We start from the raw sequence: 23,216 nt of genomic DNA on the forward strand, positions 1-23,216 counted from the left end.
GGTGGCAAAATATCACAAAACACAGAAAAAAATAGAACCAAACATAAAAAATCAAACTCAGGTCAGCGATTGAATTAAACCCAATTAAAACTCAAAGAAAAGAGCAGCATTTTGAGTTGTTCTCAGGAAGTCATCAAAGTGGGTGCCTGATGGACTTGATAAAGACTCTGAAAGTAAAAAAAAATAAAAATCACCTGAATATTATAAGTGTTAAAGATACTTTGCTTGCTCCCCTGAATCAGTCTATTTAATAAATATCTGCATGACATCAGTTTCCAAATACTTGGAACGAAGCAACATTTAATTAATATGTAGGAAAGGGGAAATCCCACATTTATTGAATCCAATACATCTACAGATAACAAGATTGAATAATCCTGATTCAACAACTAGATTAGATTCCAAATTGTTGTTTAATCAGGACTATAATAAAATATTTGTAACTATTCTGTTGCAGGCATCTTGAAAGAACGTGGAAATACATTTTGCAGGAATATTAATTAATATCAGGATTAAAAAGAAATGGATTTTTTTGCTGGCACTGAAAAGGCCTTTGAATGTATCAAGTAGAAATCTTTATTTAAAATGCTTCAGCTGCTTCACTTTGGAATCAGAGGCTATACTTGATTTAACAAGAAGGCTGCATCAGGCCAGATCTATACCTTGGCCTAATCTACACCTACTGACCTTTCGCAAGGGAGATGGGGTGGTTGTGAGTTTTTCCACTTCTGCGATCGTCGCTCCTGGGGCACGCGAGAGAAGTTTCCCACAATGACAGGAGTGTCGTGGGAGGACGTGTGTCCCCTGATGGCGCTTCTGCAAGTGGATCGGGAGAAGCGAGTGGGGACAGGGGTGGTGGAATTAATCGGGAGGGATGTGCACAAACCCGCACATCCCTCCCGGGATTATGCGATGCTGTACAGAGATGTGTTTGTGTAAATAATAATAATAATAACAGTCGCTGCAATAGCATGCTGATAACCAACCAAAACTGCTGAAAATGCCACCCTCACCCCTCCGAAACTGCTGGACATGCCCCTGACAGCGGGTTGGCTGTTTGCCAATCCGCGAACTCGCGCCGTGACAAAAGAAGTCAGCGATATTCCGGGAAAACTGAGGGGTGGACCCGAGATCACTGTGGGATCAGCTGTGTGTCATGTGGCCCGGTAGGGGCGACTTCGATATGATCCTGGAACAAACGGCTGGTGTAGAAACGGCCCTTATGCCAAATCGTTACGATCCCATCATAGTGACCCTATATCCCTATTGTGGGACACACAATAACGTTTGTTGCACTATTTTGCATAATGTGTATGTGGGGGGCGGGGAGGAAATAACACCATGAAAGTGGAATATCGAACGGGTAACGTGCCCCAACAGTAGCGCACTTCAATACCGCTAGGAAGCAGCAGTGTAGATCTAGCCCTGTTCTCAGAAGGTTGCAGGAAGGAGCCCAGGAATATACCTCTCCTTGTGCTCTGCTCAAGGCTTTTGTGGCTTTATCAACCCAGAATTGGTTTTCATTGCCTGGGCTTACTCTGGAACATATTAGGAAATGAAGAAAATAAAGTGATAAGAGAGCTCCTAGACATGTACAGAATAATTCACACACACACACACAAACACACACACACAGGGGGAGAGAGAGAGAGAGAGAGAGAGAGAGAGAGAGAGAGAGAGAGAGCGCACCATTGAGGACCTCACAGTGAGGGGTGTGGCCTCAGTTGGGCTGGTAGCTATACCTTTTTGTCCAATTGTTTCTCCACTCACAAACTCCTACTCCTATTGGCCGATCTGCCAATCACTCATTTGCCTTGAAATTTAGCTACTTGCAACTAAGAGGTCTCATGGCTGTTGGTCATGGCAACACCCAGGTAAGAGAAAATGAAGTGGGGTTACCTGAGCATCCAGATTTAGGAGGCAATCTGGGTGTCAGGGTGCAGGGCAGAGAGGACAGCTCTGGTAGTAGGTAATGGCACAGGAACAAGGCAAGGACTCTGACTATTTTGTGGTCTTTCATTGGCTGTTAAGTGCGTGGAAGTCCAGAGTGAACACCATACAGTTCCTGAAGCTGGTCTACACTGGGGCTCCTTCTCAATGGTACAGAGACATCCCGATAAGTATAGCTGAAGGCCAAAACCAACCGAAGAGCCAGTGTTCCTAAAAGGTGGACGCTGATGTTCAAGCTTGCTTTCGAAAGGCATCTGCAGGTCGAACACTAGGTACTAGGATTTATTAGTCCAGCCTTCCTGAAACTGGTGCCCTCCAGATGTTTTAAGCTTCTGCTCTCATCAGCCCCCTTCACTGTGGCCAATAGTCAGGAATGTTGGGAGTTGTGGTCCAAAACATCTGAAGGGTACCAGGTTGGGGAAGGCTAGCATAGCCTTAGCTAGGATGTCATTCCTACCCCAAGGCAGTATCTACACTACTGCTTTAAAACGGTTTATAACAGTAGTGACAACTGTTGGGGCCCAGGGCACACTCCCTAGACAGATTTCAAACCGTTTTCAAAGTGTCGTATCCTGCTTGGTGCAGATCTGGCCCAGGTAAAGTGCATGGATGTTTGAGTGGAGGCGCACTCCATTCCGTTGAGAGCGGCCAGGAGCACACCTAGGATTGGGAGTTGTTTTGCCTGTTGGTGCGAAGGGAGAGGGCAGCCACATGGACATCATGTGGAACCTTTAATCAAGAGGTAGGGAACTCTTTCCATGTCTGTCCAGTCAACTTTCCAGCCTCAAACAAGATAAGAGTATTCGCTGGCACTTGTTTCTAACCATTGGAGCACTCTTTGCGCAATGCCTTGAACTTTCGTGCTTAATGCCAAAGCTTTACATAATCCTACGCTGACAGAAGAGAATGCAAGGTGAAGCTTGTATCCATTCTCTTTCTTGGTTCTTGGCCTATGGCAAAACAACTTCTTCGTCTCTTCAAAGAATTTCTCCAGCCAGGAAAGAGGAGCTGGCAGAGTGCTTGAACTCCTGGGCAGTGGCAAGTGGCAAGCAAAGTCATTCTGCCACTTCTCCAGCCAGCGCTTGCCCCTGGAAGAGTGTGTGCCACACTGGTGTATGTGTGTCCCTGTCCTGCTGCTATTGGCAATTTTTATTTTCTATGGAGCTGTCTCATCTAATCTAGTATAATTTGCACCTTTAGTGACATCAGCCCAGTTTGAACTGGTCTTGTGAATCCTCCAACATATGTGTGATTCAAAATACATCAGGTCTGGGATTTATTTTATTCTATGGTGGGATGTATGTACATGTTGCTATTTTAATGACATTGATGATTTAATGGTTTTAACCTATGACAATTTAATTATCTACTGTTCCCATTATGTTCCCCTTGGCTTGATTTCACCACATCTGGAACGGTTGGTATCATTTTGTACAAGAACCAAAATGTAAAATTTTGGAGCTGGGATGATTTTCACAGATCATTTCGTCCTGCTGAAATTGTACTACTAGTCTCTATATGGAATCATTCTGACCCTTTACAGAGAGAGTAACAAAAAATAAAGTCCCTGCCCCAAGACACTTACAATTGACAATTTGAAGAAAGGAGAGTGGGGAGAAAAGGCACTGGGTAATGGGAATTGATTGTTATTCAGTTACACAACATATAATCGGTAAAACAACATTACAAATAAAACCAACCAATCGTTTGTTGCTTACCAGAACAATATTGCATAATCAAAAACTACATGTTTACTTAAACTTTGCAGTGTATAGTATTGATTGAGTGGGGGTGGGCTCTGCTGGACATAATGTGTTTATAGAACTTGCTCTCCTCCACTTACACCAGATCCTTTGAATTTGTGATGTCTCTTGGCCTGGTTTGCCATTCAGAGATTAATATAGTTCTTCTTGTGTCCTAGGGATAGTGGGGCTAAGACTGCAGAGACCCTGGAGTAGGGTGTGTCAACTGACGGGTGTTTGCATAAAACCCGATCCTCCTTGCTGTCCTGCCACAAGTTTCATTCAAGGCTGAATGAAGGTGTCCACTGCAGGCCACCCGGGTATGCAGGCCAAACTCAACTTGCACCACCACAGTGGATACAGAAAATGGTAGCTCCACCCCCAGACCTCTGCCGAGCTGCTAGAGTTCCAGCTTCAAGGGAACAGCCCAAGACTCCCCTCCCCTCAGCACAAACATCCGACAACAGCCTTGCCAATGACACCCCTGTTCTGCCCATGTCCTGCTCTGAAGAGGACCTCTCCTCTCCTTCTTCCAACACACCCACCCTCCTGACTCCCAAGAGTGAGAGTACATCTCCTGTACAAATGGATACCTCCAAGCCAAGCTTCATCCTCACTGATGATGCCATTAGCTTGGAGACAGTCAGCAGCGTGGAAACAGTACATTCAGGCCAGAAGCCCCAACCCTTAGAGTCTTCCTCTCAGCTCCCTCCTTCGAAAAGCGCGAGTGGGGGCTGCCTCCTCTCCCGTTTTCCTCAGGACTTCCTTCCACCACCCAAGCAATCTTGGCCAAGAAGCCCTGTTCGTGCCGCTCCAGAGGCTGGCTGCACCAGGCCCAGCTTGCTTATCCAGTTTGGAAAGACTGCCTCCAGGCCCCAGCAGTTGACAGTCTCCGGCCCTCGGGGTCTCCGTGTGGGAGAAAGGCAGGTTCTGGAGGACAAGAAGGGAGACATTGAGCAGCAGCTGTCCAGCATGGAGGCTCGGCTGAAAGCCGTGCAGGAGCAGCAAACCCTGTGGCTGCAGGAGCTTGTCCCAGCTGTGCGGCGGGTCCGCTCGGAGCTTGCCAACATTGGCCAGAGCCTGGGCAGGCTGATGCAGCTCATTGAACCTCAGGCAGCTGCCTGCCAAAGTTTTCAGGCTACTCAGGAGAAGGCGGAAGCCAAGGCTGCGGGGAGCGAGGCAGGAGGCAGGTTACTGTCCCATCCCACTGTATCATGTCAGCCTTGCCAAGGAATATAAGAGCAACTCTGTGCAGCGTCCAGAGCCCTGTTCATACAGAATGGTTTCCATTGTATACAGAAAAATGGATGCAAAACCCTTGTCCGTTTGTTGACTGCGTCACTGACATCTTACCTCTCGCCCTCTGGACAGACATCATCTAAACAAGGAAAACAAGGACCGGGGAAGGGGTGAAAATTATGCACACAATGAGGGACATTTTCAGTTAAACTCAGGGGTGGGGGCTTCATGCAATACTAGAGCAGCATGGGAGGTCTCACTTCCCTGTGGCCTGGCCGCACACGTTGGGCTTGGGTGTGTGTGTGCTGTTGTTATTGCTCATTGATAGATTCCCCCCACCCCACCGGTGATTGGTTTAGGCTGATGTATTGTTTGGTTGTCTTATGACATTTTATTGTGGCATTTTATGGCATTATATTAGTTTTTGTGGCTTTTAAGCCACTTTTGGAGAACTTTTTAGTTCCGGAATGTGGCACGGAAATCCTTAAAATAAACAAAGCAAAGAGTGAAGAGGTTTTGCTATGAGTGTGATGGGACCCATAAGGTTTCCTAGAAGCTACTGGACACTCTTGCAAGCAAATCCAGGATGTCCTGCTGGATGGAATCAGTGACCTAGGGAGGTTGTGGGCTCTCCCACACTAGAGGCCTTCAAGAGGCAGCTGGACAACCATCTGTCAGGGATGCTTTAGGGTGGATTCCTGCACTGAGCAGGGGGTTGGCCTTGTAGGCCCCTTCCAACTCTGCTATTCTATGACCTTAGGAGCTAGTGGGGAAAGGCAGTTCTTGGGCCAATGCCACAGTAACGTGGGATGGTAGGAACATCTCAAGATAGCTCCTAGTGACTAGAAGGGGGGTGTTTCCGGTGGAGAGTTTCTGCTGCTACCAGTTAGGCGATATTGTACCACTGATCTGACTTTTTCTCCATAACAATTTTCTGGTGTAAGGGGGGGGGAGGGGAAAGGGCTTTTCTACATGAGGGTTTTATTGTGCCCTCTTCATTCCTCACTCACTATTGTTTACTGGTGCTTAAGATGATGTCACAGTCCTCCAGTTTCTCTTCTGTTTTTAAGAGCTCCTTCAGGGGGGGGGGGTTGGAGCAGGGGAAATCCAGGTGTTCTTTTTTTAATCCCCGAAAAAAAGCCCAAGTTTCTACTAGCGTAAATGTGCTATTCTGCTGTACCACAGTTCCACCTAGAGCAGCCTTCCTCAACCTGGGGCGCTCCAGATGTGTTGGACTGCATCTCCCAGAATGCCCCAGCCAGCTGGCTGGGGCATTCTGGGAGTTGTAGTCCAACGCATCTGGAGCGCCCAAGGTTGAGGAAGGCTGACCTAGAGGTTTTTGTAGTGGAAAATATGGAATGAAGGAAAAGCTCCATGCAGAGACCTGATCTCAATTCTGAGACCAAACCCACGTAGATAGGGGAGATGAACAGCACTGTACTCTCGAAAAGCTCAATGGAGGAAGCAGTGGGGAACCAGAGGAGGGCCAGGAGTGGAAGACGACCTTGGCCACATCTACACCAAGCAGGATATGGCACTTTCAAAACAGTTTGAAAACTGTACACAGAGTGTGCCCCGTCCCCAAGCAATCGTCACTACTGTAATAAACTGTTTTAAAGCAGTAGTGTAGATCTTACCCTTGTCTGGAAACCAGGGCTGGTGCTACCATAGAGGCCACTCAGGCAGCCGCCTAGAGCGCTAAGCTAAGAGGGGTGCTGGGCGCAGTGCACCACTCACGCCTGTGAGCCGGCCCGGCCTGAGGATTCAGCTGGGCCTGGGCGGGTGAGATGGCGCGAAGACAGGGACACTGGGGTGGGGTGGGGCGGCTCCACATTGGGACTTCTGGAACGCACCCGGAAGAGAGAGAGAGAGAGAATGTATGGGTGAATGGGGTGCATGGGGTCTTTGAGTGAATGCATGTGTTCATGCGTGTGTTTGGAGTGAGTGATGCGGAGTGTGTGTGTGCACGCGTGTGTGAGTTGGGGGGGGATGATTTGGAGGTGATATTCCTATTAAATAATGCATTTTACACCCATAGACGTTCCTTTCCAATTTGTTTGCTATAATTGGCATGACGTATTTCTTGCACTTTAAAAGAAATTTAGCATTTTTAAGTTTTGTGAATATTTTTTTCCAGGAAACATCTGTTCTTAAAAATCAAAGATGGCATTTTGGGTGTGGGTGTGTGGGTGTGTGAAAGCAGCTCACCTTGCCTAGGGTGCAAAATAGTCTGCGGGAAACACCCAGCCAGCCAGCCCAATAAAATTCTCCGAAGGCGCCTGGGAAGTGGGGCCATAAAACCCTCCTCTGGAAGCACCCTGAAGCAGGGCAGGGCAGCGGTGGTGCCGTAGAAGGACTCTGGAAATAGCTTCGGTGAGAAAGGCGAGTAAAGGGCTGTTTGGGCCACAAGGAGGCAGGAGGTCCCCATCTTTGCTCCACGGAGCGAGGTGGGGCGGGGGAGCGGGCGCCAGGAAGGCGGCGCTACTCCCCTAGTGCGTATGCTCAGGGGGGGGCCTCCGAAGTGGTGGCCCGCACACCTGTCAGCAACGCCAGGGAGCCGCGGCGTGACCCCGCGGGCAGGTAAGGACCAGCCCCCCCCCCCCCGGGGCAGCTGCCTCCGCGCGCTTTGGCCAGGGAGCGCGGCGGCGGCGGCGGCGTGAGCCTCCCGGTCTTCGCGCGCGCGGGGCTGGCTGGCTGCGATGGGCGTTCAAAGCCTTCCCAGCGCTGCCATCGTTGGCATCTCTCCAGGGCTGGGCTGGCGGCGATCGCGGGCGCTCCCCTCCGCCCGCTCTCTAGACTCCCCGCTTTGCTGCCTGCGAAACCAAAGTCAGGGAAGTTGCCCCAAACTCGGGCTTCCCGAGGCGCTGGAGGCACGGGGCGGGCGCAGTGCCAACCCGAGGATGGGGTCCGGGGGGGGGGGGCGGGGGGGGGCGGCAGTTCTGATCGATTCGGCTCTGAGCATTTATGGTACTTGAAGGTGTCAGCGGGGGGGGGGGGGCGGCAAATATGGGTCAGTTGGGCAAGCGCTGGGGCGCTCGTCTCCAGCCAAAAAGACCCTGGAACGGGGCGGGGGGGGAGAGCCAGGGAGGGGGGCGGACAGCACCGGGGTTGGTTTGAGTGTGCAATTGGACACAAAATGTGCAGTTGGAAAAAAGTATGCGCGGTTGGAAATCTAATAATGTGCAGTTGGGAAAAGTGGTGAAAAAAAGAAGGCCCGTGTTATGTGTATGTGTTTATTAAGAACTTAACAATAGATAAAGGCATAGCTAGACCTAAGGTTTATCCCTGGATCGTTGAGGGGTCAAACCTGTTCATCTAGGTGACACACAGGGGATCCAGTGCTCAGGCAGGGGCGAACCCTGGATGATCCCAGGATAAACCTGAGGTCTAGCTGTGGCCAAAGTCAAGGAATGCATGTAACACAAGTTATATAAGGGCAGAATGTGCTCATTTTTCATAAAGCAAATGCCCAAACCGGTTTTTAAAAAAGCTTTTTCTTTTTGGCTGCAAACTCCTTTTCTTCACCTTTATCTTTGGCAGGTAATGCTTTGTTGCACCCTTGTAAATACCCTTAAAGTACTTCTGTTCTCATGCTTTAGGTCTGTCCCGCACCCTATGTATTTTCTTCTGCAGCCAACGCAAAAGAGCTGGTCTGGGGTCCCAGTTGGCCAATGGTGACATATTATAATGAATATACAGATATAAAGAAAGTCAGGCCCTACTTTTACTTTTGAGTGCAACACTTGTACTTATGAGCCTTTCAACATCAGCACTATGGGGTTTTGCAGTGAGATTGCGGAAGAGGATTGTAGTGTCATTCTTTTAATTCAGGGACCCTGCAAAGAATTTGACTTTGTCCCTCAAAGCCTAAACCTACTTAACCTCCTGGCACATTGGTTTAGAAAACAAAGAAAAGATTGCATCAAATCTAGATCTCATGGTTGTGGAGTGAGAGGAACTCATGTAAATATGTATGGATGACATCTATGGTGACTTGGAAAGTTGAGCATCACCTTTCTTTAAAAAGAAGTGGTTTAGATTCAGAGTTTTTATTCTGTTGGTGGGACAGTTCCCAAGCAGAATTCCACTCAGAATGCTTCTGTTGGCAGAAACAGAGACATAGGGGGAGGATTGGTGAAGATCACCTCCTCCCCTGTTCAGACAGTGGAAAGGCACTCGTGTATCAAAACTCTCCCACTGATGGAAAAGTCCCTTCCATCCATGCATGGCTTTTGCTGGAACCAGCCTTATTTTATTTTATTTTATTTATTTATTTATTTATTTATTTATTGCATTTCTATATCGCCCAATAGCTGAAGCTCTCTTGTTCAAAGCCTTGCATTTAGGGTTATATGTGCATTTTGTTAGCACCATTCACATTACAGAAGAAACACCCCCTATATTAAATTGATTAAATTCGAGGTAGGGTCAAATAAATAAATAAATAAATAAATAAATAAAAAGACCTAGGGTTACATTTCAAAAAGGGTGCTGTTGCACCATGTCCTGCTTTGTGGGTCCCTGGTCGACAGCTGGTTGGCCACTGTGTGAACAGAGTGCTGGACTAGACGGACCCTTGGTCTGATCCAACATGGCTCTTCTTATGTTCCTATTAGTAAGGTCAGAGATGACTTGGGCCACATCATCATATATCTAAAAGACAGTTTCTGGGTTCTGTCTCTTTGGTCCATGGCTGATACAGGATGTTAAGGTTAAGGTTCTATGGGATTGTGATGGCACCCTAATTTTATGCCCATATTAATCATAACTATAAAGCCAGTCTGTCCCGTGCACTTAGAAGCAAAGGAACTGCCACGGTTCCTTTGTGTGTGACACAAACTGCACACCTTTCTGAGGAACCAGAATGCTAGTTTCTTGTTGTCAACCAACAGAGGGTTTATGGGCCCTGCCGCTGCTCCCTTCAAGGACCCATGTCCCAGTATGGGTTTCTAGTGAGCCGTAGGGCAGGGCCAAAGCCAGTGGGAAGAAGAGGGGCTCAGGCAGGATGTGTGTGTGGGGGGGGGCTTGCTTTGCTGGGAAAATTGCTCACACCCCACCTCTGTCAACTAAACTCATGCGAGGAGCTTTTCCTGGCCCACCAGTTCTCAGCTGGCTGTGTTTCATCGCTTTGTAATTGGTCCAAAGCTGGGGGAAAGATTGGGTATTGAACCATCCTGTTGGAATATTGGAAACATTGAAGCCAAAGCGCTCGCCCAACCAGGGTTTTTTTAAAAGCAAAATTTCCAACTGCGCAAATGCCCTGTCAGACATCTCCCCTCGCCCACGCCCAAGCCAAACACATTATTTTTCTTTAAAAGATTATACTTTTCAACGTTATTTTAAAAGATGACAGAAAGAAGTTGGGTAAAAATCCTTTATCTTGTCTATTGAGGAATAGGGCAGGAAACAGTGGCCTGATAAACCTACATATTGGGTTGAGTTTGGGATGAACCCTACACTATACATTAACTATGGGTTTTTAACCACAAACAACCCAGGAAGAGAATCCATGATTTACTGATGGGTTGTGAACACTGGGTTGTTGTTTTTTTATATATAAAAACTCTATTTAACAAAGCGGTTTAAAAAAAGTTAAAAATATATATAAAAACATACAAGTCAGACAGCGTTTCTAATAAATACATAAACACGATTTCGGTAGATGCCGAACCGAGCTTGTTTCCTTCAATTTACTGTGGTCAGAGGAAGATTTGTTAAACCAGGTCTTGAACTAAGGCAGGGGTCCCTAACTTTTTTTGGACCTGTGGGCACATTTGGGAATTTTAACAAAATGACTCCCATGGAGCACACATTATGGCTGCCATAGGGGGCTGGCTAGTAAAAAATGAACTAAGCAGAAGTGGGGAGAGATATAGTGAGGGTGTCTTTAACCCTGTGTTTTGTTGTGTGTTTGTCATTCCTCAAGCACAGAATTTTCCGAGTGCTTTACATGACATGTTTGTCCTCCAGTGGTTTTCCCATTCCTTATCCCATGCTGTTTCAGAAAGGGGAAACTGCAGTATTTTCACTGGTGGCACCATGAAAGCACCAATGCCAGCCTGTGATGAAATGAGGTGCTGTGTGTGGGCAGCTGCAGCAACGACGACAACAGGGTGGGAGTGTCACCCCGCCATGCCTGTGCCCTTCCGCGTCCTCCATTCCATATTGTTTGCTGGCGCAACACGACACAGTGGAGTTCGTAAGCACACCAGAGCGGCCTTCCACTAACATGGCAGGGCTGAGGAAGCAGCTATCCTTGGTCGTCTGCCGCCTGCCCCTCCACCTGCCCTGCAGTGCAACCAAAAGCCATGTCTCTGGGGAGTGTGAATTCGCTGGGGTTCCTGGCTGTCTATACTGCCTGGCTGTGTCAGTCACAATGCTGTGGCCACCAGTAATGTGGCAAGGGGAGGGGAAGGGGCAGGTACCACGGAAGCAGTTGTGCAAGGGTTTGTCTCACAGCAGTAGTGATCTTTGCAAGACGCTCAGGTCCTCTGTGAAAAAATAACGGCCCTGTTGAGAAGACTCCTTAAACCATAAGCTTTCACCATGGTGCGTAAGCCAAGAAGCCTTAAGCTCCGTGGTTAAAGCTGTGGTTTAAGGTGTCTTCAGAACAGGGCCAATAAGTAGAATGTAGCAAGATAAAAACAGCCAGTGTACAGAGTCCCTGCCTGAACAGGAAGTAGATACAACAGGACAGTGGGGAGCGAGGGGAGAGAAAGACCAGGGCTAGAGACTGGATAGAGGAGGGGAGAAAGAGGTGAAGAGGTGGGAAAGGGGAGGAACTGTGGGCTAATGGGGTCAGTGGGTGGGTGGGGAGAAAAGGCTGGAGGCTAGGAAGGAGGGGGAGAGCTAGAGGCTAAAAAGGGAGAGAAAGAAGACTGCTCTAACATTTTCCAAGATTTTATTGTACATCTTTATTTGAGGGGGGGGGCAGAGAGTGGAAGGATCATGGGTGCCACTGAAGGTCCCCACATGCACCATGGCACCCATGTGCCCTGTACTGGGGACCCCTGAACCAGGGTGTCCCTCCCTCTGCTGAATGGAGGGCCTTGAAGTCTCATTCCACCCACCCACTTAGGGCTAAGCTACAAGGGCAGCCAACAGTTGAGCCTCTAGGCCTGGAAGTGGCCCATACTTTTTCCTGCCTGATGCTCTCCCCACGGAGAGGAAGGGGACGGGCTGGATGATCCCAACTCTACAAGCGCGTGGGCATCTAGACAGAACGGAGCCTTGAGAGGCAGGCTTGCTCTCTCTGTTTTACTTGCGTCGTGCCACATGGATTAGGGTTGATTTCTCACCCATGCAAACAGGTTATGAAACTGAAATGAGGTCTGGATGTAATGCAATAGCATGGGGCTAGAACTCTGCTCAGAATTAACACTTTTGAAAATGGAAGCCCACCTTAATGAGGGTGGGACACATTCTTGACACACATTGGTGAGAGGAAGGAGTAACTTTACCGTGTCTACAGCATTGAATTCCCTATCCCAGATTCTTAAAAGGAAATACACTTTGAACAAGTTCCCCCAGGAGTGCTGATTCCCTTCCCTATTTTATGTGGGTGGTGCCACTGCGACTACACAGGAATAGCGTTCACAGCCAGAATATTGGAAATAGAGGGAGTTGTTTGCAGGATTTAATCCAACTGATTAATGTGATTTCACTGTAAGAAAAGCACTTGGGAACTAACCCTTTAGAATCTACAACAGGGGGTGGGGAGGGTTAGGGTTAGGCCAATGGCCAAATTGGCTCTGGACAAGCCAGCTGGGGGGATTCCACACGTCGTACTGAGGGCGCTTCCATGCGCCCCCAGTGCGCCCCCAAAGCGATCGCGTAGCTTGCCTTTCGAAGAGACGAGAAAGAGGCAGAGGCGGCAAGGACGCCTCTTCCTCGTCTCTTCGAAAGGCAAGCTACGCGATCGCTTTGGGGGCGCACTGGGGGCGCATGGAAGCGCCCTCAGTACGACGTGTGGAATCCCCCCTGGACAGGGCTACCTCGCTACTGGCATGTGCCCCGGATGCCTTTGTTTCCACTCACACTGTTCTCCTGTGGCCGTTGAGTACTTTCAGCTGCTGTGCGGCCCCCACTGCCTTGTCAGAGGGCAGGGGAGGCTCCGGGGGGAGGGAATTGGCCTCACATTACAGATGAGGAGGCCCAATGTAGTCCCAGAATGGAGGTTTTCCATCATTGACCTAGAAGATGGGAATAGACATGACGAAATGAAGAAGATCAATGAGTTAGGTCTTTTCTAGCCTCTAATTCTGGCAACCGATTAAAGAGGATTATTTATTTATTTATTTATTTTAAAACATTTATATACCACTTCCATTTTAATAATCCTGAAGGGTTCACAACATATTACAAAACAATACATCATTACAAGCTGAGATAAGTTAATGGTTGGAAAAAGCCAGGTTAAACAAGATGGAAACCACATGATTGTCGGTGCCTGATGTATCACAGAGGGGAGGTCATTCCAGAGGGAGGATGCTACCACAGAGAAGGCCTGTTGCCATGTTGCTGCTAAGTGGATCTCTACAGGCTGCACACAGACAGCAAGGCCTTCCTTGGGACCAGGTTACCTGAAAGATCGCCTCCCACTTAATACAATCTTCAAAGGGGGAGGCAGTCTTTCAGGTAATCTGGTCCTAAATTGTTTAAGTCTTTATATGTCAACAATACCTTGAACCTGGTTCGCTAGTGAACTGGCAGACATTTTCACCCCAGGAGTTATGCGCACATGGCGCTCCGTTCAACAGCCTTGCTGCAGCACTCTGCACTAACGGCACTTCCCAAACACCCTCAAGGGCAGCCCCATGTAGAGAGCATTAGAGTAGTCCAGTCACGAGGCTACTAATGCATGGATCACAGTGGTTAAGCTATCCTTGTTCAGAAACGGGTGAGGTTGATGTACCAGCTGAAGTTGATAAAAGTCACTCCATGCCACAAAAGTCACTTGGGCTGCTAATAACAATAATGAATCTATGAGCACCCCCAAAGCGGCACACTTGCTCATTCAGGGGGTATGCAACCTCATCTCGAACAGGTAAACTCCCTAATTCCTGGACCTGGGGAACCACTTCCCCACAGTGCCTCTATCTTATTGAGATTCAGGTTGATTAGGCCAGTAAAAGTGGCTTGATGGCAATTCTAAATGAGACATCACTTTTTTTTTCTTGCAGGGTAGCTTCTTGTTGAAAGATGAGAAAACCAGATGCGCATGATGCGGCGCTTGCTCTCATCTTGCATGAGGCTAACTGTGTCAGAGGTGTTGACCTGTGGTGCTGTGCTTCGAGTCTGGTTGAGAACCAGTCCTACCTCAATAGCCAATATATCTCAAAAGCCCTTGCAATCCTCATAGGGACTGATCTGGGCTCTTATTTCAGGTGGTGGGGCAGGCAGTGGGAGGTCAGAAGCCGTGGGCTCTGGAGCTTGCGTGCTTGCTTCATGGGTCATTGCAACGGATAATTTCTTTGCACAGGTATTCTGCCTGGGTTGTGCCGGGGGGGGGGGGGGGGGGCTGTTCTATTCCTGGAATGTATTGTTAGACCTTGGACCCCATAATTCTGCTAATCCTGACTACCAACCTTGGCTTCTCTTGTTGCCTTGTTTTTCTGCCTCTCAGGGCCCAAAGTCTAGCCTGATTCTGACATAACACTTACGCATTCCAGACCAAGGGGTAAGTTTTGCATAGTTCTACATATCACCTTGGTGCTCAGACCTGGATTCACCTTTAAGCAATATCAGCACATGCTTAGGCCACCAAGGGAAGGGGGCACCACAGAGTACCGGTACCACAGCTGCAGCCATCTAATTTTAAGGAATTCCAGATTCCTAGAAAGGGCCTCGCGGCATATTCTAAGAGCGGCAAATTTTTATTATTTACACTTTATTTTATTACACCCAATCAACCAGCTTTAGGCTCTATGTGTCCCCCAACGTAATCTGACATCTGAGATAACTTTCTGGCCATCTTTGTCTCAACATAGACCTAGAGTTCAGTATGTTTGACTGTCTTACCAACATTTTCTGCATGAATTCCAGTGTTTTGGAAGGGTTAAGGGGGCACCATTATTGGGCCATGTTTAGGGCATCAGCTGGCCTTAATCCGGCCCTGTCTTTTAGATTTTCTCCTTACTTTCAAGTTCACAATCTTACAGGCTTGCAAGAAGACAGAAAAAGAAGTATCTGAGGCGTTGTGGATTTCCACACATCTAGCAAACATCGCCCTAGAGGCAGGACTCCGATGCCTTTAACGGATGATGTTTTCCCCATCTCCTTACCAGGAAAAGCTTCACCTGCTAAATTACGACAAGTTAAGCAAGGCACAGCAACCCTGCCAGAAAGAAAGTTGATAACCTTAGATCCCCAACTCTGTAATGGGCGTAGTCAGAGCATGGCCAGATGTACACCAAGCAGGATATAGCTCTATGAAAATGGTATGAAAGCAGTATGTGAGCGCCATCACACCAGTGAGTTATCACACTCTCAAAATGCCACTACTTGCCAGGCAGGGCAATGAGCAGTATGACAGTGCAAAGAGTTAAAGGGTCTCCATTCATCGAGCTCCATCACACCGGCTATTTATCGCACTCTTGCCATGCCTGGTATGTAATTTTGCAGCGCAGTACTGATGTGACGTCATCCCTGTCCTGAGCTTATCTTGCTTCCCTTCCCTTTTCTGTCTTACTTTGGAGCGGGGAAAGTCCGTTTTCTCCCCTTGTATGCAATAAAGCCGCTCCTTCATCCCACGTATTGTTGTCCTTGGGCTATATCGGACCATCCCATTTTTTGTTGGGGGTGTGTGTGTCGAAGGGCGGTCTCCCTGGCAAAAGAGGAGGGTGGGGCGCTTCTCCACTCAATTGTGAAGGGGGAGAGAGGGAGGGCGCCCGGACACCCTGCAAAGAAGGCGAGTGACACTGCCCATGCCCAGGCTCCGTCCCATTCAACGCTATGGTTCTTACTCCTGAGTAGGCATGTCTAGGTTTCCTGACCAGAACAATGTCGGCTTCTCGTTGCCATGCCAACATTGAGCACAAACGTCTCCAAAAACTAATTGTAATACTTTCTCTTCACTTATATTGTTTAATATGATCTTAGGGGAAAGCATAGTGTGTTGTTTTACCGTAATTGGGCAGTTTCAGAATGCTGTACTGTTGTATTTGCGCAGAAATAAAAAAAAATATTAAAAAAAATAACTGCAGGAGGAAGGAGAACATAGGGGGCGGGGCGGGAGATTTCGCCGGTACAGTAAGCAATACGGGTGAAAAGATACATGAGCTGAAATAACTCAACAATGCGCAGCTGCAAAAGTGCCTCTAATGCTCGACTCGCTAAGGAAACAGAGGGGGAAATTGTGGGGTCAAAGTGTGGGGGGAGGAAATACGTGTGATTATTATTTTATTATTATTATTATTATGTATTACATTTGTTTACCACCCCATAGCCGAAGCTCTCTGGGCAGTTTGCATAGGATAAAACACTTAAAAACAATATACAAAAAATTTTAAATCACAAAAACATACAATTTAACACCACAAAAAACAAACCCAGGCCAATTACATATTGCTAAATGCCTGGCAGAAGAGAAAAGTGTGATGGGGCTCTCTAAGAGGCAGGAGCCACACTTCTGCTTTGTAGAGGTATCGAAGTGTAGTGACCAATGTTCAGGCCCATTCCGTATACTGCTTTCATAGTGATATATCCTGCTTGGTGTAAGTATGGCCCATGTCTTCCTATCAAAAGAAAATGCTCTAGAAATATGGATTTAGGAAGCGCAGTCCCACAGGTCAACCGACGTGAGTATCTTGGCCAATTTGTAGCATAAGCTTTTTTGGACATCAGATGCATGAAATGTTATCCTCAATTAGGAGGTATATCCATATATACATAGGTACAGAGCAGGGGTTCTTCTGGGCCTCCCGATATTTTGGCTTACAACAGCTCCCATCAGTCCTAGGAGCATAGCCAATATTGAGGGACGATGGGAGTTGTAGGCCACAAGTTGCCCAGCCTGGTATAAGGGGAGGGAGCAGAATGGGGCCAAATGGCAATTAGATGCAAAATAATTCAGCCTCTGAGTCTCTACGCAGAAGGATAAATGGACACGAATTGACACAAGAAATGGCAACTTCCAGGAACTAGTGGGATAACACTTCAGTGTCCAAGGTCATTGTACAGCTGACCTGAAAGTGAGCAATACTCCAACAAAGGAATTTCAAGGGAGTGGAGGGGGGTAAGATAGGGTGACCATATTTTGGAAACCAAAAAGGAGGACAAAATGGCCACCCTCAGGAGGCGTGGCCACCCCAACATGCCCACCCCCAAGGCGGTGCCAACTCAACATGTCCGGCCTCCAAGGGGGCGTGGCCTCGGTCACATTTATTTATTTATTACATTTTTATACTGCCCAACAGCTGAAGCTCTCTGGGCGGTTCACAAAAAGTAAATGATAGCAACCAATGAGTAGCAAAGGCACACAACTACTATAATAATATACTAAATACTAAAAAAGGAACTTACATTTATATAAAACCATTTCTTTATTTTTTATAACATAATAAACAACCACAACAGTCATAGTACTAGGGTGACCATATTTGGGAAACCAAAAAAGAGGACACCTAGCGTGTGTGTGTGGGGGGAAGCAGCTTTCTGAGTCCTGCAGAAAGTACGTTATTCCCCCGCCACCTTAAAGAACCCGATTGGAGTGGAGGAGGGGAAAGGATTTCATTCTGCACCACCACCATCCACTCCAATTGGGGCCTTTTCTATAATGTCCACGAATGACCCACTTTCCCCTTTAAGACCTCAATTGGAGCTCGGGGTGGGGGAATGATGTGCCTCAAGAAAGCATGTCATTCCCTCCTGCCATGCTAATGGCAGCCTTAAAGGGGAAGGTGTGTCATTCCAGGACATTATTGAAAATTATAGAAAATCCCCCCCGACACCAGGGAAAGAACAAAAACCAGGACAAATCCAGGGAAATCCTGACAGTTGGTCACCCTAGGTAAGAGAGGGTGGGAAATGGACGAAATGGCCATGAAATGCAAAAATCACAGTCTGACAATTCTATACAGAGACTGAGATAACGTAGTACCCATTCTTGACAGCAGTCATCGGTGCTGGTATCACAGTTTTGCCAGCTTTGCTATGTTAATTAACACCAGTAGTGGAACAAGAAACTATTGCCTCCATTCAAGACCCAATGAAAAGAATGTGACTAGGGAACACCAAGAAATATTCAAGTGAATGGATGTTCATGAGTCCCGTTCCCCCACCACCACCCTTAAAAGCAAATGTCGTGCATGTGGGGCAGGGTGGGTGGGGAAGAACAGATTGCATTTGTCAGGTCCAAACTGGATGCCCTCCTCCATTTTGTTTCCAACCAGAATCAGCTCCGCTTGGATGGAGGAATGGCAGGTCAACTTTTTCCCTTTGGGGTGTTGCTCCACTCAAAACTTCCATCAGCTGCTTCTGTCCCCTCAGGGGGAAAAGTGTAGGTGGTGGTATCTTTCCTCCTGTGTAAGATATGTAGGGGCAGTTGGGAAAGGGTTATGAGCCCAGAAAAATGCCAGAAAGGAAGAAGGTTCCTCCCCAGCCACTCTTCTGGTCATAATGGCAACTTCTGAGGCTACTTTTCAGTCCAAAAGAATATAGGTGTTGCGGAAGAGATGCTCATGGCTGCATGTCACATTCTGCCACCCGTGTGAGGAGCTTCAGGATCGCCAGCCCCATAGGTGGGCAAGTCAAGCTGCAGATGGAATTTCCTTGCTGAGGACGGCTTTTGCTCCATTCGCTGCCCTTGCCAGACTATGCTAGGCACTGCTCCAGCGTCCTGGCGTCTTTAATACTCTTGACTGTCAAAAAAGGAAATGTGAATGGTGCGTCCCTCCACGCATCAGTGGGTGGAGCAGAGGTTTGCTTGAATTCCTGTGATCATTCTCTCTCTCTCTCTCTCTCTCTCTCCTCCGCCTTTGTGATCCTTTCCCTCAGAATGTTTCCCGTCACAGACTGGTTGTTGGAGAAGCTGGTGCTGGAGAAGACCCTGTTCCGGACGGTGGCGGTCTCCAGCCTGTTGCTTACCCTGCTGGCTTTGCTCCTCCATCACCTTTCGAAAGCCTTTGGCGTGTGCTATCGCTTCTATGTCAACTGCCAGAGACTCCGCTGCTTCCCAGAGCCTCGCCGCCGCAACTGGTTCTTAGGGCACATGGGCATGGTGAGTGTCGCGGCTGGGCCTGGGCAGGAGGGGGGGGTGGGCGAAGTAAGGGAAGAGCCAGGCAAGGAGAGTTGGGGCCCTGCAGAAACCATCACTGCCAGGTGGGGTGGGGTGGGGTGGGGTGGGGTGGGTTGGCGGGGTTTGTCCAAGGATGCTCCCCATCCCGACAGCCTACAGTAGGGTGACCATATGAAAAGGAGGACAGGGCTCCTGTATCTTTAACAGTAATGTAGAAAGGGAATTTCAGCAGGTGTCAATTGAAGAGGGTGAAATTCCCTCTTCATCACAACAGTTAAAGCTGCAGAAGCCCTGCCATCTTTTGTATCTGGCCACTCTACTGTAGCTAGTGTAGCTTTAATTGTTGTGATGAAGAGGGAATTTCACCCTCTTCAATTGACACCTGCTGAAATTCTTTTCTACATTACTGTTAAAGATACAGGAGCCCTGTCCTCCTTTCCATATGGTCACCCTAGCCTACAGGCATGTGTGTCAGGCAGACCCAAAGGAACACTGACCTCTCCCAGCACCTGCCTAAATCCAACGCTGTGGGGCTGACTAGCCGTGAGCTGCAGGGCATTTCCACACATGGTGCTAAGAATGTCTATCCGTGTGGGACACCTCATTTCTACATGTTGCAAATGGGGACAGAAAGCAGAAGGCAGCCATTCTTTTTAATGCTTATACATTCAGATATGAAACCTAAACCTAAGAATTACAGGTGTGGAAAAGGCACGAACCCATTTCAAATAATTTTAGGGGAAATGGCTTTTGTGAAGCATTTGACGTTAACCCGACTTGGGTAGGCAGGACGCACACACACACACACACACACACACACACTTATGGATTGAAAAGGGTCTTTGACCTTTCAAAGTTGTTTGACCAACTTCCACCCTCCGCTTGCCCAATTTTTCCTCCCCTTCCCTTTATTGTGGTTTCTCAGTGCTGATATTTGAACCCTGCTCTGCTCCGGCACAGTTCGGCTCTTCTCACAACCACACAGAAATGGCGGAGCCTCTACTGCTGCTGAGAACGCCCTTGCATCAATGGGCCCCGGCCACCTTCTTTTAGGCCAGCTGGGCTAAAACGGGTCTGGAAATGTGCCCCCAGACCTCTTGCTCACAAGCTCCCTTAGGACCCTACAGGAGGCGACTCAGCAAAGTCTCTCTCATGCCACTTTGCTCCCCTCATTCCTCTTTGTACAGGTCCGAGGGTACAGGTCCGCCCTGGGCCTGGTGATAGCTTCTGTTCCTTGGCAATGGCAGAAGCTGCTGAGGAGGCAGCGGAGCTTCCCAGGAGGCCAGGAATAGAGCTGCCAAGATAGGACTGGGCATTAACCCAGAGGCGGCGGCGTGGCATAGTGCCAGGGGCGTGGAGATGCCAAGAAGGCTGCCTTGGGCCAGGCTGGACCTGGTGTTTGTCATGTAGCTGGGCCCTTACATTATTTTATTTATTTATTTATTTATTTGTGAACCGCCCAGAGAGCTCCGGCTATTGGGCTGTATAGAAATGTAATAAATAAATAAATACATAATAAAATATTACATTTCTATACCGCCCAATAGCCGGAGCTCTCTGGGCGGTTCACATGCTCAGTTTAAAAAGAAATAAATACCCAGGTATGGGGGTGGGGAGATGGACCAGCGCTGTGGTGTGGGGCAAGAGGGGCTTTAACCCTTCCCACCCCCCACATCGAGGTCCTGATCAGAATCCCCCCAACACCGGCTGCGTGCAGTGGGAGGAATTCTTCCGATTGTAAGTAACAGGCGTGGGGGCACGTCCAGTCGGGGCCACGATGGGGCCACAGAGCTGAAGACCGCCTCCATCCCTGCCATGGTCCCAATCTGCCTCTCTCACCCCTTCAGCACTGGCGACTAAAAGTCGTTGGCAAGCATGACAGGACTGACCATGTGACAAACATCATGTCCTCAAGCACCTTGACTTTGTTTCTGCCCGTTAGCACGGGCGTGTCTGTAGAACTCTCCCGGGGAAATTAATAGGCTCAGGGCCTAGATGTTTAGCGATCCCTGTGTGGGGCTCAGTCCCCACCTCCACTGATTTCAGAGCCAAGGGCAGCCCTCACCCACCTGGTGCCCTCCAGACGTGCTGGCCTCCTACTCCCACCAGGTTGGCTGGGATAGGTGGAAGTGACCCATAGGAGGCAGCTGTTGCCTCAGCCACTCCCTCCGGAGTTCCTTGCCTGGGTGTCCCTTAGACGCCCCACTGAAATGAATGGGGCTTTTGCCGGGCCCAGCGCTGCCTGTTTGTGAGATGCGACCAGAGCTTGAACGCCAGGCCCAGCGCTGCTTCGGAGCCCAGCTCTTCTATACAACGGCGCATCTCCCTTGCAGACCCTGACCGGACCTTCTTCCAGAACCTGCTGCTTTCCCCTCCTGCGGGCACCAGCACTCACCGCCTCTATCCCTTGCAGATTGACCCCACTGAGGAGGGCTTGGTCGAAGTGGCTCACCTGGCAGCCACTTTTCGCCAGACGTTTCTGACATGGATGGGGCCCTTCTTGCCATTCCTCTCCTTGATCCATCCTGATTATATCAAGCCTGTTATAACAGCCTCAGGTACTGTGATGGTGGATTGTGGCATCATGGGGACTCCCACAAGCGCCTCCCCCCCCCCCCAGTATTCCCTATGCAGCACCTCCTGAGGTTGCTGGACGTGAGCCTCGGCTGAATACGTAGCCTCACACTGATGCGGAGGGTTTTGCCAGATTGGGAGACTCAGACCAGGAGCAAAACTGGTTGCGGGGAGGGGGAGGGGGAGGGGAGAGCACTGCTGAGACAGGAAAATGCTCACCTGGAGAAGAAAATAACAACAACAATCATATACCGCAGCTACGTTTTACATTTTCTGAGAGTGGATTGTCAGGATGGTTAGGGTGTGTGTGTGTGTGTGCATGACATGAGGTCTTTATGTTATTTAATGATTTTATCGTGCTGCAAGAGGGATAAGAGCCAGCAAAAGTAATGGCGATCGTGACAGTGGAAGCTCCAGAGCAAAAGTGGGGCTGGGACAGGGCAATTGCTTGTGGAAATGGATACTGTCCAGCTTGGACCAGGATCAGGCCCAAGCCAGGCGGGAAATCCCCAGTCAGAGGAGGCCAATGGGGCTGGCGGCAGGGAAACCACAGGTGGGCGTGATCAAGGCGTTGCAGGAGGTGGGCTGAGTAGGTCTAGATTTCTCCCCAACCTCCTCTAAGGGTGCTTAAGCAACGCATTACAATTACAGAGCGTCCGCATAGTTAAAGCAATGGTATTCCCCGTAGTAGCCTATGGCTGCGAGAGCTGGACCATAAGGAAAGCTGAGCGAAGGAAGATAGATGCTTTTGAACTGTGGTGTTGGAGGAAAATTCTGAGAGTGCCGTGGACTGCAAGAAGATCAAACCAGTCCATACTCCAGGAAATCAAGCCAGACTGCTCACTTGAGGGAATGGTGTTAAAGGCAAAACTGAAGTACTTTGGCCACATAATGAGAAGACAGGACACCCTGGAGAAGATGCTGACGCTAGGGAAAGTGGAAGGCAAAAGGAAGAGGGGCCGACCAAGGGCAAGATGGATGGATGATATTCTGGAGGTGACAGACTTGACCTTGGGGGAGCTGGGGGTGGCGACGGCCGACAGAAAGCTCTGGCGTGGGCTGGTCCGTGAAGTCACGAAGAGTCGGAAGCGACTGAACGAATCAACAACAAAGCTAAACAGAGCGTGGGTGTCTGTGTAGCTTTGGTTCAGAAGGGTTGAGTCGTGCTGAGCTTGATTCCATGCTAAGAGAAAAGCTATGTGGCCTTTACACCCCACTCTTTGAACTAGGAGTTTGGCTTTAGAGTTTTCAGGAGAATAGTTTGTCCAGTCTTTGAAATGAAGTTCGTCAGTAAACTGTGCCTTGAAGAAGACCTTTGAGCAGCAACAACAAAAGTGTTACCCTCTGTCAATAACACTTCGTTTATTTATTTTTCTCTTTTATTTTCTCTGTTGATTTTGTTTCGGAAAACTCTTTAAGAAAAGAAGAAGTGCAGCAGCTGGGGAGAGAAAAGGGTATTTGGAGCAGAACCACTT

General features: G+C 48.6%; 1 protein-coding gene across 3 annotated transcripts in view; it reads left to right on the plus strand.

The window, feature by feature from the left end:
* Window positions 1-7,221: 7,221 nt before the first annotated feature.
* LOC134393974 (ultra-long-chain fatty acid omega-hydroxylase) overlaps window positions 7,222-23,216 on the plus strand; it is a 37,160-nt gene continuing 21,165 nt past the window's right edge. The window contains exons 1-3 of one of the 3 annotated variants that reach the window (XM_063119023.1): window positions 7,222-7,304; window positions 18,927-19,149; window positions 21,581-21,725. In XM_063119023.1, coding sequence (XP_062975093.1) covers window positions 18,928-19,149; window positions 21,581-21,725 — 367 coding nt within the window. In that variant the 5' untranslated portion in view covers window positions 7,222-7,304; window position 18,927. Of the gene's footprint in view, window positions 7,314-7,428; window positions 7,512-18,926; window positions 19,150-21,580; window positions 21,726-23,216 lie in introns of those variants that run through there. The other 2 variants (XM_063119022.1, XM_063119020.1) reach the window with 2 other exon arrangements.

Source organism: Elgaria multicarinata, chromosome 3 (genome assembly GCF_023053635.1).
Source record: "Elgaria multicarinata webbii isolate HBS135686 ecotype San Diego chromosome 3, rElgMul1.1.pri, whole genome shotgun sequence".
NCBI lineage: Eukaryota > Metazoa > Chordata > Lepidosauria > Squamata > Anguidae > Elgaria > Elgaria multicarinata.